At 45.4% G+C, this 18498-nt stretch overlaps 1 protein-coding gene across 1 annotated transcript in view; it reads right to left on the bottom strand.

The window, feature by feature from the left end:
- LOC115781531 (RNA-binding Raly-like protein) overlaps nucleotides 1-18498 on the bottom strand; it is a 76838-nt gene that overhangs the window by 54717 nt on the left and 3623 nt on the right. The window contains exon 2 of the mRNA XM_030731224.1: nucleotides 11711-11783. Within this exon, the coding sequence (XP_030587084.1) occupies nucleotides 11711-11783 (73 nt within the window). The remainder of the gene's footprint in view (nucleotides 1-11710; nucleotides 11784-18498) is intronic.

Genomic DNA, 18498 nt, shown 5'->3' with positions numbered 1-18498 from the left:
CAGCCCTTCCTGTCCTGACCTTTAACCTTTGCCATGCTGAGGCCTGCAGAGGCTGAGATGGAGCTCTCGGGCTTGTTGCAGTTTCTCTGAGTGTTGCACCGTCTGAGCTCCGCCTGAATTTGCTGGGAAGAAGATTGTGGCACACCTGAAGCTCCAGACCAGCAAAGGTCCAAAACTTCTGCCTTTATGGAAGTGCTCACACCTGCTGGTGGTTAGCAGCACCTGGCTGCACCTTACCCTCTTAATTCTTATGGAAGCAGTAAGGGTGGACTCAGGGCAGAGGGCCAAACATGATACCTAGCATTTTTTTACACTGTATTAATTTCTGATCAAATATTCTTATTTCCTGTGGGCCGTCCTCCCCTCAGGAGAGAGCTCATGGAAATCATGGAAACAGCACTGAGCTGATTTGGCACGTCGCACGAGTGTGAGTCCCTCGTTGTGCGTTTGGATCCTGAGCGGTCGACTGGACGCAGCCTCGGAGACTAAAACGCTCATATTGCTCCATCGCTGAGGAGCTTTTTGGGATTTGCACCATAACAGATGATGCTTTTAGAAAGCGACGCCTTCTGTGGGACTTGAAACCTTTTGGGAGGGGTGGTTTGAGAAAAATGAGTTTTAGCATTTCACCAAAGTTTGAACGGACAGAACAGAAAAATCAAACTGAGAAAAGAGAGAACTTTAAAAAGATCAGCTCCCAACGTTTTCAGAACTGAAGAGCAGCGCTGAGAGCGCACTCAGCATTAAAATAACTAACATGGATTTAAAGGTTTATTTTACTACATCCAGAAACAGTGGAACATTTTACTGTTTTATTTTTCATGCTCTTTGTAGGTTTGTGTCATCATTTTATCATCATCATCTAACATGTCTGACTGGAGTGCGCAGCATTGATGTGTGGAAGAAGAGTCACATGACATGTGAACCGCCCCTTTTTTCAGCTTAATGGAAACAGCTGATAGCCCCCATCATGCCCGTCATCTCAGAGTGGGGTTTTAGGTTTTATGGAACCACATGATGGCCGGCTGTGCTGAACGTGCTCAGGAGCACTCGCCCCGGGCACTGAACCACAGAGCAAGCTCGGCTCAGTTATTTAGAAAAACGTGAAAACAAGAGTGATTTAAAGTGTTCCTGACCCCAAACCTGACCGCCTCACCCCCTGAAAATTTCTTCTTAACAATTCAGGGATGAATAAAATAAAGTGGCACACATAACAAATTAATATATTTTGTCCCAAAAATCCTTGTATTTATCTGACGAGAATAGGATTAGGGATGCTGCTCATCACTGCAGAGTTTAAAAAAATAAAAAGTATCTTTGAGTTTGAATCAAATCTCTGCTCATTGTTTTCTGGGTGTGTAGGGACGGTACACAGAGTGATTAAGTTACAATTCCAATATCACCTATTAGAGAGAAATGCACGAGTTCTCCAGGAGACATCAGCTCTGGTTTATATCACATGTAACAGCTGTGCTTCCTGGAGAAAAGTTACAAAAGCTGGAATTTAGAAAAACAGTCCGAGTCCTCGGACAGACGCACAAATGTGTTTGTGTGTCTGCATGAGTAACAAACACAGCCATCAATCATACCAAGAGATTCAGTGAAGCCTCTGTGAGAAGCTGCATGATCGCACAACAATCACTCTGTGTGTGTGTGTGTGTGTGTGTGTGTGTGTGTGTGTGTGTGTGTGTGTGTGTGTGTGTGTGTGTGTGTGTGTGTGTGTGTGTGTGTGTGTGTGTAGTCATTAGGTCATGTAAGCCAGCAGCTGCTGGACTTTGTGGCACAGTTGGTCCATCTGATGACAAACAGAGGCCCCTCACTGCACACTGACATGAGCTCAAAATAAACAGACCAGGAGCAACAATAAAAAAATAGAGTCATTAAAGTGAATTAGAGTTTTTCTACTGCTGAGGTAGTTCATTTTAATTTCTAGTTTCTCTGCTGCTTTTATCCAAAAATCCAGAAGTGCAACAGAAACAGACTTAGTGAAGAAAAAGATGACAGAGGAGGAGCAGAGAGGAGGAGCAGAGAGGAGGAGCAAAGAGGAGGAGCAGAGTGGAGGAGCAGAGTGGAGGAGCAGAGAGGAGGAGCAGAGTGGAGGAGCAAAGAGGAGGAGCAGAGAGGAGGAGCAGAGTGGAGGAGCAAAGAGGAGGAGCAGAGAGGAGGAGCAGAGTGGAGGAGCAGAGTGGAGGAGCAGAGTGGAGGAGCAAAGAGGAGGAGCAGAGTGGAGGAGCAGAGAGGAGGAGCAGAGAGGAGGAGCAAAGAGGAGGAGCAGAGAGGAGGAGCAGAGTGGAGGAGCAGAGAGGAGGAGCAGAGGAGAGAAGCAGAGAGGAGGAGCAGAGTGGAGGAGAGGAGTGAAGGAGCAGAGGAGAGTAGAAGAATGGAGGAGAGGAGTGGGGTGGAGGAGCAGAGGGGAAGAGGAGCAGAGTGGAGGAGCAGAGGAGAGGAGCAGCGAGGAGGAGCAAAGAGGAAGAGCAGAGTGGAGGAGTGGGGTGGGGTGGAGGAGCAGAGTGGAGGAGCAGAGGAGAGAAGCAGAGAGGAGGAGCAGAGAGGAGGAGCAGAGAGGTGGAGCAGATTGGAGGAGCAAAGAGGAGGAGAGGAGTGAAGGAGCAGAGGAGAGTAGAAGAATGGAGGAGAGGAGTGGGGTGGAGGAGCAGAGTGGAGGAGCAGAGGAGAGGAGCAGCGAGGAGGAGCAAAGAGGAAGAGCAGAGTGGAGGAGTGGGGTGGAGGAGCAGAGGGGAAGAGGAGCAGAGTGGAGGAGCAGAGGAGAGAAGCACAGTGGAGGAGCAGAGAGGAGGAGCAGAGAGGAGGAGCAAAGAGGAGGCAGTCAATCAAACACATCAGCACATTTTCCACCTGTTTTCCAATCAGACGCCTTCAGTTACAGAAACTTTCTGGTTCTTCTTCTTCCAGCATGGAAGAGCCAAAAACTGCAGTTCCTCTCCTGTCCACTGGAGGGTTCACCACAACAATTGCAGCAGAAATAAACATGCTCACAGCCTGATACAGAAACGCTTGTGACTAATTTTGCTATCAAAGACAGCCTCACACTTTTATTTAAGTCATGCATTTAAAGTGTATTAATGCTGCGATAGGAAACAAAAAAACACTTTCAGGTCGTTAGCACCTGCATCTTAAGCCTGCTCCCACTTACAGTCGCAGTGAATTAGGGACTCACCTTCTTAACCCAGCCAATCAGCTCCAGTGCTACAATTAGCTGATGACTCTCCAGCTGAGCCTGCACTAAGCCTACCAGTCCGGCCCTCCACTCCACACCCTGCCTCACCCCGCCATCCTCTCAGCCTCGTTTTCCACCCCCATCAACAGTTACAGCTTTTTTCCAGCCAGTCATCTCAACACTCTCCAACCATTCACCTACACCAGCCAATTTCCACAAGCCTGGATCCAAACAGCAGCCAGCTGTGGCAGAATCGCAGTAACCCGTGTTTGCTGCAGCCAAAGCAGTCAGTGCACCTCTCATGTAAAATGATCAAGTTAGGATACAACAGAACAAAGCATTTAACTTCATATTTCGAAGCTAAATCTTTGGTTCTTTTACTTAACCATGACGCTGACTGCAAACTACTGTATTTGTTAGTTACTGTATGTAACAGTCTTTTTACAGTGCAGTAAAATATTGGATCAGCTGTTCGATACTAATCCAGCTTCAAGTTCTTCTGCAGCTTTTCATTTAATACCACCTTCACCAAGTCAGAACGCACAGCATTAACATTTAAGTTTCTGATTTCACATGCTGGCTAATCTGATAAAATATACAGCAGAAGGTCATCTTACTAACAAAGCTTTACTAGGAAACTACAGTAACATTAGTAACTGAGTCCGTGCTGCTGCTGCTGCGCCTGCACAGGAGACCTCATTTGTTCCAAGCACGTTAACATGAGCCTTTTTCTGGCCTCTGTCAAACTAAAATGACCGTCACCTGTCACCTGTCTGCTGCACTGTGACACAGAAATGTTCAAACTAAATGAGTGAAGACTTCCGTCACTCAGGAGGGACTCAGAGTGGACCCACATTTGAATAAATGAAGAAATTCATGTTTTCTTGTTTTAGTAAAGAATGTATGTTATGGCACAAATTAAACAGAAAAATAATTTTTTATCAAATGAAGTGTTTTTGTTTATGAAGCTCATTTTGAGGCTCATGAACAAAAACATGTTAAAAAATGGCCTAATCTGTATAATCGTAATAAAATGAACCAAATCTGTGTAATTATTCCTTAAATGTGAAAAACACCTTTATTATTATTTCAGAGGTACAGTTTTATCCAGGCCAAAAGAGGCAAACAATTATTATTCAAACTTTCATTTATAAATTTCTGCATTTAAGAAAAACAGCAGAGAGAAGAGTGTTCATGCAGAAGAAAAACTTTAACAGATGATGAAGGAGGGAGGGTGGAAGAAGATGGAGCTGCAGGCAGGAGGAGAAGAGGAGGACCTCAGAGGAGGTTCATGGATGGAGGACATGCAGAGGGACAGAGGAGGATGATGCTGGGATGGGGGTGATGGAGGCAGATGATCTGCTGTGACCTCATGGTAGGAACAAGCAAGAATACATACAGTGGCGTACACTTCATGAAACACTGATATTAAACATAATGTAGAGAACAGTTGGATAATTTTAATCCAGCAAGCATTAACAGGAGGTTCATGAACACAAATCAAGAAATAACAGCCTGTTCCCCCCAGCAGACGCCCCAGCGCAGAGCGAACAGTGAGTTTTGTCGTCCCACAGTTGGGCGATCAGGAAAACTTTGACCACCACTTGGCAAAATCAGGATGTGCTCTGTGCTACAGCGAGCTTTCTGATGCAGGTCAAAGAAGAGCTGCATTTGGATCAATGACCTGTTATTGATATGAGAGCAAACTGTGTTTCACTGTACAGTAGAGCCATGTGAGCAGCTGATTAAAATCATTAAAAACAATGAACAGCACAGTGCTCAGCTGTCAGAGCCCCAGAGAGAGCAGAGCTTTTCTCTGCGCTGTTTAACATCAGCGGTGCAGTGAAGTATCGATAATGTAAAGTCACGCCACACAGCCCTGCTTCCTTCACCTCAGACTGCAGCTCACAGCCTTCCCCCAGAGTCTCAGTCTCTGAAGCTCAGAGATGCATAGGCTGCTTTTAAAAAGTCTTTCTTGCTAACATGAAAGGACGTCTGCAGGGAGGGAAGAGATTTAAAATGCAGGACGGGGCAACCAGGACCTCTCTGTCAGCTTCACACTGGGAGACAAACCTTTAGAGGATCAGGGACAGAGAATCAAAGGGGAAATAATCATTCAATCCCACTCAGATATGTAACAGTGATTGGAAGGATTTTCTGATGTATGTGATCTTCATCATCACGTTTGAGTTGGAATGTTTGTCAAAGGGAAAACCACAAAGCAACGAAAAGCTTTGTGAAAAGGATCGTGATTGATTGAGCCAAACGGGACCAAAGCGTTCAGACTTTACCTCACAGCCAGACCGACCACAGGAACTGTGGGCCAAACTGAAACATCTCTGCACGCGCTCAGTACGGGTCTCCTGCTGTCTGAGAAAGATTTCCAGGTATAAAAGTTACATCTGAAGTGCAGAAAGTTGAAGTCACTTCAGCTTTTGAGTGAAAATCAGCATTTCTGCCACAGCTAAAGCAGAAATGTGATTTTGACTTTCTGCACACTCACACACTTTCCTGTGTAAAACAGGAGCATTTCTCAGGGTTTTTACCTTTTCTTACTTACAGCCTGAAGGCTGCATGTTTTATTTTGAATCTAACTCAGCATTGTAAGCTTTTTTAAACACATGCAGGACCTGCATTACTTTAGTCTTACAGGTCTGCATTTTTACAGAGCATCACTGAACTCTGTGCTAACACTGACCCAGTTTCACTCTGAAACAACCTGAGCAACTTCACAACTAAACACGGATTAACTCAACATGAAATATGCTCTAATATCTAATAAGCCAATCACATGGCAGCAACTCATGGTGACGACGACCTGCTGAAGTTCAAACTGAGCGTCAGGATGAAGAAAGATGATTTAAGTGACTTTGAACGCAGCGTGGTTGCCGGTGCCGGCCGGGCTGGGCCGAGTGTTTCAGAATCTGTTGATCTGCTGGGATTTTCCCACATTCAAGAAGAGATTCAAGAGATTTTAATGTCATTATACGTCAAGACGTACAATGAAATTACGTTCCAGAACACCCATCCAAGAACACAGAGACAAACACAAACAGGGGAGACAGGCGTCTGAGGTCATGCAGCCGTTTTACCGGCGCTACCTTTGGCAGGAAAACAGAAAGAGATACACTGGGATAGGTAGGTTCAAAAAAATCATCTGGTACTGTGTTCATTATGAACACCTTACGAGGTTCCAAAAAACACCTCAGCAAAGCAGCAGCACATTTAACAGCATGGGAGCACTAGGGTGGGGAGGGATGGAAAGGGGAGCCAGCGGAGGCTAACAGCTCTGATAAGATGTAGAGTTCATCAGCAGCTAGGTCAGGGAGATCAGTCCAGCACAGGTCAGAAGAAGACAGGACAGCGGGGGGGTAGAGCATCTGTTTACAAACAAGACAATTTGATAAGCAGCAGTCCAAGAACGCCAGGGAGCCAAATTCCTGATTCTAGGACTTGTTTTGGTACAGACTGTACTGATTAAATTGTTGACAGCCTTCAGTCTTTCTGGCACCTCTCTGTGGAGAAAAAAATCCAATTCATCCGAATCTTCTTGGTTCGTTCCTTCTCCGTGCAGAAACAGATACATACATCTCCAAGATCTTACCCCTCAGAATCAGCTCCAGATACACAGAGTCTGAGTTTGAGTCTGTACCTTCCCACGTTCCCGTCATAAGCAGCCTTACCAAGGCCAGACAGCTGCCCAGACTTCCTGAATTGCAACGACAAGCCAGGTATCTCCAGGTCCAATTCAGAGAAATCCCAGTGTCAATAAGCCAAATGTGTGTGTCCTCCATTGACAATATGGCCAGGCACGTCATCTTCCACACCACACAGGAATCCATAACGTAGCCAGCTGGAATGTCAATAAGAGGGAATAGGGTTCTCCTTCCCCCAATCTCCTCATGGTGAAAATTTGATCAAAACAATGGCGTTGAGAGACCAGCTGACCAGATCCATAATTATAAATTCCAGTTCAGAAGTTGTGTGAAGAGAGGCTGTAAATCAGCAAGCAGGGGGAAAAGGAAGAGCTGGGAGAGAAGAAAAGTGCGACCGTCTCCGCTGAGAGCTGAAGAGAAAAAAAAAAAACGACCATCTCCAGGGTTTACAGACAAATATGCAGTGAGCAGCAGCTCTCAGAGAAAATGACAGAGGTCAGAGGTCAGAGGAGAATGACCAGACTGCTTCACGCTGATAGGAAGGCAACAGTAACTCCAATAATCACTTGTTACAACCGAGGTGTGCAGCAGAGCATCTCTGAGCAGACGGCCTGCAGCAGCAGAAGAGCTGAGAACAGGAAGCTGAGGCTACACTTCCCACAGGCTCTCCAAAGATGGGCGGGGGGGGGGGGGGGGGGATCATTTGGTGTAAACAGCATGGATCCATCCTGCCACATTCAGGCTGCTGGTGTGATGCTGTGGGGGACATTTCCATGGCACACTCTGGGCCCCTTAGTACCAGCTGATCATTCGAACCCCACAGCCTACCTGAGTGTTGTTGCTGACCACGTCCATCCCTGTATGACCTCAGTGTACCATCATCTGATGTCTGCTTCCAGCAGGATAACTCACCGTGTCACAGAGCTCTGGTTTCTGGAACATGATGATGAGGTCACTGTACTCAGCAGAGCACCTCTGTGATGTGATGGAACGGGAGTAAAGCAGACTGTGGGGCACGTGTGGAGGTGAGGACCACCTCCACACGTGCCAAAACCAGGCAGGTTACTAAACTAAAGAAAACCTAAACTGGGAAAACTAACTCGGGAATGTGAGGAGCACAGGGAACACAGGCCCGAGACAGTAAGTCACAATAATCAGGGATAATCAGGGAGCAGGTGGGACGCACAGCTGAAGGTAATCAGAGAACGAGACACAGACACAGACTGACAAAGTAAAACAGGAAACCACTGAACACGGAGACGCAGACCTGACAGCACTGGGAGGCAGGCGCATGAATAAACTTACAGAAGGAGAACACGTGAAACAATACGAGTGAACACAAAGGCAAACTGACTCAAAGTCCATTAACACAAAAACAGCAGCCGTGTGTTAGCGTGGACCAGAATCTGTGCAGCTCCTTCATGAATCTCAGCAAGCAGCTACTAGCAAGGTGTACCTAATAAAGTGTCCAGGGAGTGTACATGTTCTTTAAAAAAAGATTTGTGTATTTTCAGTAGTCTGTGAAGGAGAGTGTTGCAGGTGGTCTCCCTGCAGCACACTTTTTTAGGCACTGCAAACTAATGAGACAGCTGTGCGCGTGGCTCAGTGAAGACTTCCTGTGAAGGTTCTCGAGCCCCTGAAATTACACTCCATTTTGATTTTGGTGTCACATCGATGATTCTCAGGCTCCCGCAGCAGCCAAACCTCTTACTCTGCTGAGTAAACATTATTGAACCGGGGTCGACGCGCTGCTGGCTTTTGCCTCGTCACCTGAAGTTTCTTGGCGTGCTACCTGTGAACACTTCTGTCAGTGATGAATGTTGTAGCCGCAGCGAGCTGCTGTGTGTTTGTACCTCAGGCGGAGGCTCTGCTGCTCAAAGCAGGTTTGGTGTCGTTAGTTTTGATTAGGACACGGAGAAGGAGGCCGAACCCATCTGGAAGACAAGCTGGGCTGTTCAGATGGAGAATGCTGCAGAAAACACGGTGATGAAAAGTGTGTGTGCAGGGAAAGGAAATGCCTCTGACTCACAGCAGGCTCACTGTGGGGCCAAAGGGCTGAAACAATATCAACATTTTGCACGTTGAACAAAAATCAAACTAAATTTCTGAGGTGACAGAAAAGCTGAAATAACAGAGCAGACGTGGGCCGAGCTCTCTCCACCGTCTCTAACCTCTGAGCTAACGTTCCCAGGTCACACGCTGAACTCGTCCCCTCACTTCCTCCTGATGGAGGTGACTCGAGACGTAAAGCTTATTAAAGCCCGCCGTCTTTCGCAGCTGTGGTAAGTGACTGATGTGAAATCCTGAGCAGTGAGGGTTCACACACAGTGAACTGTTCCCACTGGCTCCCCCCACAGATCCTCGCAGCCTCTCTGGGGGTTGGCTGTGCGGCTGCCTGGCTGTAAATCCCAGCTCTGGCTGGCGCTGAGTCGTGTTCGTCCCAGCTTTAATCCGTGCAGCGGCGTGCGGCGGTGGGATTTGGAGGACAGTTTGGCTTTAGCTTCCATGTAAACAGAAAATGAGGTTAAAGCTGGGGACAGCTGGACCATCACTCACTGTCAGCGTCACACAGAGTGCCAACAGCAGAACCAACAAGCACTAAAAACTGCTGTGGACAGAGCCGCTGTTCTGGTGGCACTACGGCCAGTTCAGCGTGCAGTTGGTGTCAGCAACATCACTGCAAAGCATTTCAGGGAGGGATCGTAAACGCCTGCAGCGCCAAATACAGGCCATGTGACGGATGCTGTCTCTGCACATGCAGCTCTTTTCCTTCACATGGATCTGCTGTGATTGCTGCTGAAGTCATGTGGTTACAGTGAGGGTTCAATTTAAACAGCCCTGAACAAAAACTCCTCCAAAAAATAAAATAAAAACTGTCTTTAATCCGACTTTGAGAAATTAATTTATGATCTCACATCAGCAGAATGACTGGATCTGATGATCACGTGACAGTCCTGTGGCTCAAATTTGGATCCATTCAGGTGTCACAGGTGTTATGACTGAATTAAAGAATAACACTTATAAAAGGGCCTCTGCAAAGACTCAAACACAACATAAGACACCGTTACTGGCAGAGGAGGTACTGAACAGAAATCTGCATTTGTACTGAGACCTTAGGTTTTCATCCAAATAGACTTTTCAGGTGTCATGTTTCAGCAGCCAGGTGTGCAGCGTGTGTGAGCATCGCTCTGATTTCTCATGCTTTCTCTGTCAAACGTGGCTGACATCTCCCAGCTCAAACTGATGGTGGCGTGATGGTAAAAATGCAGACAGGCAGATGTTGATGTTTCCATGTATGATAAAGGTTCAGTCACACAAAGTAATCAATATCCATCAGATTACTGCAATCAAGGGATTGAGAAAGGAAGTAAAGTGCATTTATTTAGCACCTTCCTAAATAAGGATCTTGAAGAGCAAATAAAATACAAATAAAGATCGACGCTGGAAAGATCGACCAAGAATGATTGAAGAGATGATAACGAGCCAAGATTGTTGATCACAGTGGGAACAAAACTGTCAGCGGCACCACTTCAGTTTTCCCAGTGTTGAGTAAAAAAACCTGAAAATTATCAGCCATCCAGTTCTTTATGGCATCAATAAAGTCCTGAAGGATAGTTACTTTAGGACATTCTGTGGAGAAAAAGTACAATTCAATATCGTTTTGGTAACAATGATATGAAGGTATCCAAGATGTGTCCAAGTGGCAGTAAATACAGTGCAAACAGAACAGGTCCCAGAACAGATCCTTGGGGCACTCAGCAGGACAAAGTGTTGAGTGTTTCAGATGATGAAACCCAGAAACATTTAATGTCATTTAATTCCTGTCACTTAGTTACTAAACTGCTGTGAATGAAGCAGTATTATCAGAGCTTGTTATTTTCTAATCTAAAAGTTTTAAGTCACTTACATTTATCTACAAGTGGCAAATTTAACGAGCCTTTACTGTCACAGTCATCGCTTCTCTGCTGCCTGATGACATCATTATAAATCTGTGACGCAAGCTAACCTTTCTGTGGTCAGCTAAGACGAGAAAACGGTCCCAAACAGGGAGGTCTGGTGTTCAGGTTACCATTGGGGCGCAGCATTTTGGACATTTTTCTCCTCTCTCAATTAAGAATATTTAGTTTCTTAAAATTTTGATCTAACCATTAAAAGGAAAATATGATGCCGTTCTTGAACATGAGCTTCCTTTGGCCGAGAAGTCGAAGGAGGACATCGAGGTGATGTTGAAGAAGCACACAGAGTCAACGATAAGCTCAGCACAGCCTTCCTCTTCAGCAGACATTAAGAAAAGACCGCCAGCCGACGGTTATTCAACATCAAAATATTTGCTGGGTTATTCTTTTTCAGGCATTTTCAACATTTCCAAAATGCTCCCACTAATTCATTTCTTCTTTCCTGTTCTTTAAGATTGGCATTTGCAGCAATAAAAATATTAAAATAGATACAAAGTAACCTAAAACTGATGCTGCCTTTGTTCTGCCTTGATGATGTACTTTGATCACTTCCACCTGCGCTGAGATGAAGCTCCTGCTTCTCTCCATGCTCATGTCTCTGAGGCAGAGGGCACACCGCTCCAAATCATCATCACTGCACAGTGACGACGGCAGAGCTGCTTTCCAAGCAATCCCCAAACTTCATGCTGGAAGTTTCCTCCAACACAGCAACACAGCCATAAAACAATTCCCAGCACAGCGTAGAGAACAAAATTCCCCTTTAGGGAACTTCATGGTCAAATTTCTATTATTTCAGGCTTATTTAAATTACATTTTATGGTGCTGCAATTCTGCAAATCATTACCTTTTTCTTTTAAATTCAGGTTTCTACACCCGACAGCTCAGGTGGGTTTGAATGAGCAGCAGGTATGCAGACTCACCTGTCAATGGCACCGTTTCCTCTCTTGGTTGTGGCGGCACGACCAGCTCTCAGCTCACCGTTCATCCTGGTGTCTGAAAAACAAACCATCAAATTAGGTTCAGCACTGAGGCCCAAAGGCCTACACACACACACACACACACACACACACACACACACACACACACACAAATTCCTGCACTGTCCGTCACTTTACTTGACATCACACTCACATTCATTTCCTCTAGACTCCGTCTCATCTTAGCCTCAAAGCAAGTCTATAAATAAACACACACTAAAAATATGTACAACACAACACTCACACAGCTCTTTCACAACTCACAGAACTAAATGAAGCTGCACACACACACACACACACACACACACACACACACACACACACACACAGCCCCGGCGGGCTCAGCCGGCCACCTTAACGAGTGGCCAGAGAGTCTAATTGGCTTCCATCTGTCAGACTGGAGTTAATTTTCTCTCACGCTCTCCTATCAACAACAAACATATCTGTCAGCCAGAGCGAGCAAAAATAGGGTCTGTCCTAACTCAAAGGAAAAGGAAACCATTGGAAACTCTTGTGCTGGACTGTGACTTCATGCTGCTGTAATAAAGTTAAAGAAACTGAGCTGCAGAAAAACTCTGAACAAGTCCATAAAACTGAAAGTCCTCTGCTGGCCCACAACTTCATGATGTCATGTCATGATGATGTCATGTGTGCTTAGTAGAAATAAATGTGCAAGGGAAAACAATAGCCTTTTAAAACCTTATCCTGGGGCAAAGTCATCAAACTTTTTAGGTGTTTTTAGATTTGACTGGCAGCTCTATCTGCTTCATACAGGACACCGTTTTATGTCCCAGTGAAGTTAGGTAGGAGCTGCCCAAATAACCACCCAGACTCATCACCAAGATGGCCAGAAGGAAAGTTAGAAAGTTGCATCCTTATCTTCTCAACATCCAACAGGTCACCTGTAACCTGTTTGGAGGGAAGGTGGGGTTTACATCCACCTCTTTATATATTTTCACCTATTTAACAGAAAAACCATCAGCTGACTGTCTTTTCTCGATGTCTAACCTTGGTGCAAAAAACATTCTTAAATGAAAGTTGTACTGAAGTCGGCGATGCAGCCATCCTCTAGACACTCCTTCCTGGGAGCCTTCATAAATGTGCTAGTAAAGTTTTGTTGTATCCTTTTTTGGATTAGACAGAGATTAATAATAACTGATGATTAAATACAGAGTGGGGTATAAACAGAGTAAAAAGAGGTGAATGAAAAGAAACAGTGCATTATAGGAACCCCCCCCCAGGAGCCTAGGCAAATAGCAGCATAACTAAGGGATGGTTTAGGGTCACCTGATCCAGCCCTAACTATAAGCTTGATCATAAAGGAAAGTTTTAAGCCTAATCTTAAAAATAGAGAGGGTGTCTGTCTCCTGAATCCAAGCTGGGAGCTGGTTCCACAGAAGAGGGGCCTGAAAGCTGAAGGCTCTGCCTCCCATTCTACTCTTAAGTATCCGAGGAACCACAAGTCTTTAAGATAAGATGGGGCCTGATTATTCAAGACCGGCCTGATAATAATGAATTACAATAGTCCAGCCTAGAAGTAATAAATGCATGAATTAGCTTTTCAGCATCACTCTGAGAAAGGATGTTTCTAATTTTAGAAATACTGAGCAAATGCAAAAAAGCGGTCCTACATATTTGTTTAATATGTGCATTGAAGGACATATCCTGGTCAAAAATGACTCCTAGATTTCTCACAGTGTTACTGGAGGCCAAAGTAATGCCATCCAGAGTAAGTATCTGGTTAGACACCATGTTTCTAAGATTTGTGGGGCCGAGAACAAGAATTTCAGTTTGATCTGAATTTAGAAGCAGGAAATTAGAGGTCATCCAGGCCTTTAGGTCTTTAAGACATTCCTGCAGTTTAACTAATTGATGTGTGTCATCTGGCTTCATTGATAGGTAAAGCTGAGTATCATCTGCATAACAATGAAAATGTATGCAATGCTTTCATATAATACTGCCTAAGGGAAGCATGTATAATGTAAATAACCCAGCACAGAACCCTGTGGAACTCCATAATTAACTTTAGAAGACTCCCCATTTAATTGTTTGCAGACAAACAATGGGCAACTACAGCAATTTGCTAGTGACCAAAGCAATCACAAGGAGGTTTTTAGTGCAGCACCCTCTCTGCAATCGGTGTGACCCAGCAGCAATCATCACCCTCTGTCAAGGACTCACTAGCTGGTTAGGCAATACACATTTTGCCTAGCAACCAGAGGTTACTGTGGGTCACTGACCAGTCTCTAGGCCTGTGTGACTGAGGCTTTCTTGCTTTTTAAGAGATGGTTTGACTGGACCTCTGTTGTCCACAGGGCTAACCCTAAACCTGAGGTAGGACTCACATGGAGACCTTTCAGGATTCAGTGCTCTCATTAACTCTGACGTCAGAATTTGTTAGAACGTGGAATCCTGGAGCTGTTGCTTCGTGCTGCTTATGCCGAAAAGTTGAGAGTAGTTCAGTTTTTAATGCGAGTGCAGGTGTCAGCCAATCCCATCCCATTCATGCTGAAGCTTCAGAGTGACTGCTAGCCTCATGTTATGTGCCAGTAGAGTGAGGTGATTGCTGGTAAATGCAGGAGAAGCTGTGTTAAGTAATCCGACTGTTGAACAAAGTCAGCAACACGCAGGCAGCTCGGCTCGTGCTAATGGTTGATCGAAGCTGGGTTTTCTTTCCATGTGAGCGATTGGTTGCTGTTGCTGTGACAGCTGCACCAGTATAAATATCCTCCTGTACACTATTAAAAGTTAGAAGCAACATTTAAGTGTGAATCCTGCCTAAGTGGTTGGTGGATGCTGAGTTGGTCCTTGAGATTTTTCCGACTAAACTGAAGTGGTGACTCGCTCGACCAACATTAGCATACATGGAGCTTCAGAAAAAGTGTCTGTGTAGATTCTCAGTTATCCAGGTCATAGTAGTCTCTGGAGCTTGAAAAAAGGCGACTGGACTTCTTTTTTGTTTCTTGAAGACGTTTCACCTCTCATCCGAAAGGCTTCTTCAGTTCTCAACCAAATGGTGGAGAGACCCAGGTATTTAAACCCCTGTGGGCGTAGTCCCCTGGAGGTGGTTATGACCCTCTATTGATCATGTGCTTGAACACATGTGCCCAGGTGTGAAGGGGGCGTGGGTCATATTTAATCAGTGGTTTCAGTTGAAACCAACTTAGGACTCCGCTCCATTGTTTCCTGTGGCCTATTGAGGTCACTGGAACAAAGGTGTGAATGGGGGTTGAGACGTCTGGGAAGGGAGCTCAGGACAGCCCTGTAAGCGGGGGAAAGTTGGTGACGTAATCCACCTCCTCTGTTCAATGATGGTTGTTCACAGTGGACATAGATGGCTTCTTTCACTCCTCTTTCAAACCATCTGTTTTCCCTGTCCAAAATGTGGACATTGGCATCCTCAAAAGAGTGCCCTTTTTCCTTCAGATGCAGATGTACTGCTGAATCTTGTCCTGTCGAAGTGGCTCTTCTATGTTGTGCCATTCGTTTGTGAAGAGGCTGTTTGGTTTCACCAATGTAGAGGTCCGAGCACTCTTCACTGCACTGAACAGCATACACTACATCGCTGATCTTGTGTTTGGCGGGTTTGTCCTTGGGATGAACCAGTTTTTGTCTTAGGGTGTGACTTGGTTTGAAGTATACTGAGATGTCATGCTTGGAGAAAATTCTTCTGAGTTTCTCTGACAAGCCTGCCACATATGGGATGACAATGTTGTTCCTCTTGTCCTTCCCATTCTCTGTAGTTTGTGTTTGGCCTTCATTCCTGTGCATCTTAGCTGATTTGATGAAGGCCCAGTTGGGGTAACCGCATGTTTTGAGGGCTTTCTTAATGTGTGTGTGTTCCTTATGCTTCCCTTCTGCCTTAGAGGGAACACTTTCCGCACGGTGTTGTAGGGTCCTGATCACCCCAAGTTTGTGTTCCAGAGGGTGGTGGGAGTCAAAGAGGAGATACTGGTCTGTGTGTGTGGGCTTCCGGTAAACTTCAATGTTGAGGCTTCCATCTTCCTCGATAAGCACCGCACAGTCCAGGAATGGTAACTTGTTATCTCTGGTGTCCTCCCTGGTAAAACGTATGTATTTATCCACTGAGTTAATGTGACGAGTGAAGGCTTCTACTTCTCGGGTTTTGATTTTGACCCAGGTGTCATCTACATATCTGTACCAGTGGCTAGGTGCCGTCCCTTTGAAAGAACCAAGAGCTTTACTTTCCACTTCCTCCATGTAAAGGTTGGCTACAATGGGAGACACTGGGGAGCCCATGGCACATCCATGCTTCTGTCTGTAGAATCCATCATTGTATTTAAAATATGTTGTGGTAAGGCAGAGATCTAAAAGTGCACAAATCTGATCTGGGGTGAAGCTGGTTCTGTTCAGTAAGGAATCGTCTTCCTGTAGTCGTCTTCTGACGGTCTCCACTGCCTCAGTTGTAGGTATGCAAGTGAAAAGTGAAACCACATCAAAGGACACCATGGTTTCATCTGGATCCAGTACAAGATTCTGGACCTTGTTAGTAAAATCTGTAGAGTTTTCAATGTGGTGGGGTGTGATGCCAACAAGCGGTGATAAGATGGTGGCGAGGTGTTTGGAAATGTTGTAGGTGACCGAGTTTATACTGCTGATAATGGGTCGAAGTGGGACTCCTTCTTTGTGGATCTTTGGGAGTCCATAAATGCATGGAGTGGCTTCTCCAGGGTACAGGCGGTAGTAAGTGGGGCGGTCAATGGCTTTTTCCTTTTCAAGTTGTTGCAGGCAGCAAACAACTTTTTTCTTGTAGTTGCTTGTGGGATCACGTCTCAAGACCTCATAAGTATTGTTGTCACTGAGGAGTGTAGTAATTTTGTTGTGGTAATCCGATGAATTCAGCACAACCGTGCACCTCCCCTTGTCGGCTGGCAGTATGGTGATGTTTTGATCCTTGCTTAGGGCTGTGATGGCCTTCTTCTCCTGAATGGTGAGGTTGGATGGAGGAAGTCTTGCACTGGCGAGAGTGGCTGAAACTTTCATCCTGATCTGTTCTGCTACAGGATGAGAAAGTTTGTTATTTCTTATAGCGGTTTCTGTTGCTGTGATGAGGTCTACTATAGGAAGCTGTTGTGGGGCTATGGCAAAGTTGAGTCCTTTGGCTAGCACATTTTCCTCTGGTTTGGTGAGGACCCTGTCTGATAGGTTCTTCACCCACTTTCCTTGGTTTCCATTGCTTATCGTGTCGTCCTGTTTGTTAACAGATGAATGGTATGCCTTGGTTTGCAGCGTTTGAAATTTACGTAGTTGTCTTTCCTTACCTTTGATGTGTTGTGCGAGCTGGGCTTTGTCCACAAATGTAGAAACTTCTTCTGCGATGGTGTGAGTAAAAGTGTTCCAGTGACCTCAATAGGCCACAGGAAACAATGGAGCGGAGTCCTAAGTTGGTTTCAACTGAAACCACTGATTAAATATGACCCACGCCCCCTTCACACCTGGGCACATGTGTTCAAGCACATGATCAATAGAGGGTCATAACCACCTCCAGGGGACTACGCCCACAGGGGTTTAAATACCTGGGTCTCTCCACCATTTGGTTGAGAACTGAAGAAGCCTTTCGGATGAGAGGTGAAACGTCTTCAAGAAACAAAAAAGAAGTCCAGTCGCCTTTTTCAAGCTTCAGAAAAAGTGTTTTCATGCCATTACAAAACTGCTGTTTTTATTTCTATATGTTTGTAAAGTATTTTCCTTCCACAGCAGCATCCTCTCTGGGTTTCTTTCTGTCTCCTCTTTCCTTCAGATTTGAACCATTCAGGCACCATTTGGGTTTTATAATTGAAAGCTGAGAGCAGGCTGTCTCCCCACGACCTCCATCAGCGCTCCATACTCTGCTCCGAGGACCCCCCGCATGTCAAACCATGTTCGGTGAGACAGCAGGTGGCCCGTCGCCTCCCATCATCCCTCTCTCCCCGCTCGTAGCGCTGACAGTCTGTGGCAGGGTTGTTTATTGCTGGCACGCAGGATGCAGCTTGTAGGACATTAGTCTTTTAGTGCGAGGTTTATGAGTGCCGTCACTCACCATCTGTTAACTGCCGGGGTGCCTTTAATCGTTCCCGCCACCAGAGATCGATAAGGCTGCCAGGTCGCCACAGTGCCTGCAGCACGCTGAGCGGGAGACTGAGTGATTACAGCTATTTCATAGCTTATATTGCTTTGCATTGTTTGGCCGACACATGAGCTTTATAGGGAGGAGATGGAGAAAGAGAGGAGAAATGAGAGAGGAGGGAAAGAAGAGAGTGATGACAGGATAATTTCACACCCTCGTGGTTATTGGTTTTCAGAGTTTGGCAGGAACGCCGGAGCAGAGCAGAGGGCGCTGCTGGGATTCGATGAGGCCAGGACGAATACTTCTGTCTAAGTTTGATTTTAAAGAACTGAGCGGGATGATGATGGTGTGTCCACCTCCATCAGATTTATGAAGAAAAAAACAGCAAAACTGTCAAAAATGTAACCAAGGCTTTCTGTAGATTTCAGACTGGATCAGCAGGTCAAACCATTCCTGATTCTTCATCAGTGGAATATATTCATCAGAATACTGACCCTGAATCAGCTGGCTGATGGGATTGTACTCAACATTAATAAGAAGCACATGAGTGACATTTAAAACATTTGATTTATCATTTTACACAGACTTTTATACCAAAGTTAATAATAAGTGGCTTTGGTAAAATTACAGTCATAAATTTATAAGAAAGAAATCAAAGAAAGAA

This window comes from Archocentrus centrarchus, chromosome 6, assembly GCF_007364275.1.
Source record: "Archocentrus centrarchus isolate MPI-CPG fArcCen1 chromosome 6, fArcCen1, whole genome shotgun sequence".
Taxonomy (NCBI): Eukaryota; Metazoa; Chordata; class Actinopteri; order Cichliformes; family Cichlidae; genus Archocentrus; species Archocentrus centrarchus.
The sequence above is the reverse complement of the archived record's forward strand: the minus strand, read 5'-3'. Positions and strand labels throughout refer to the sequence as shown.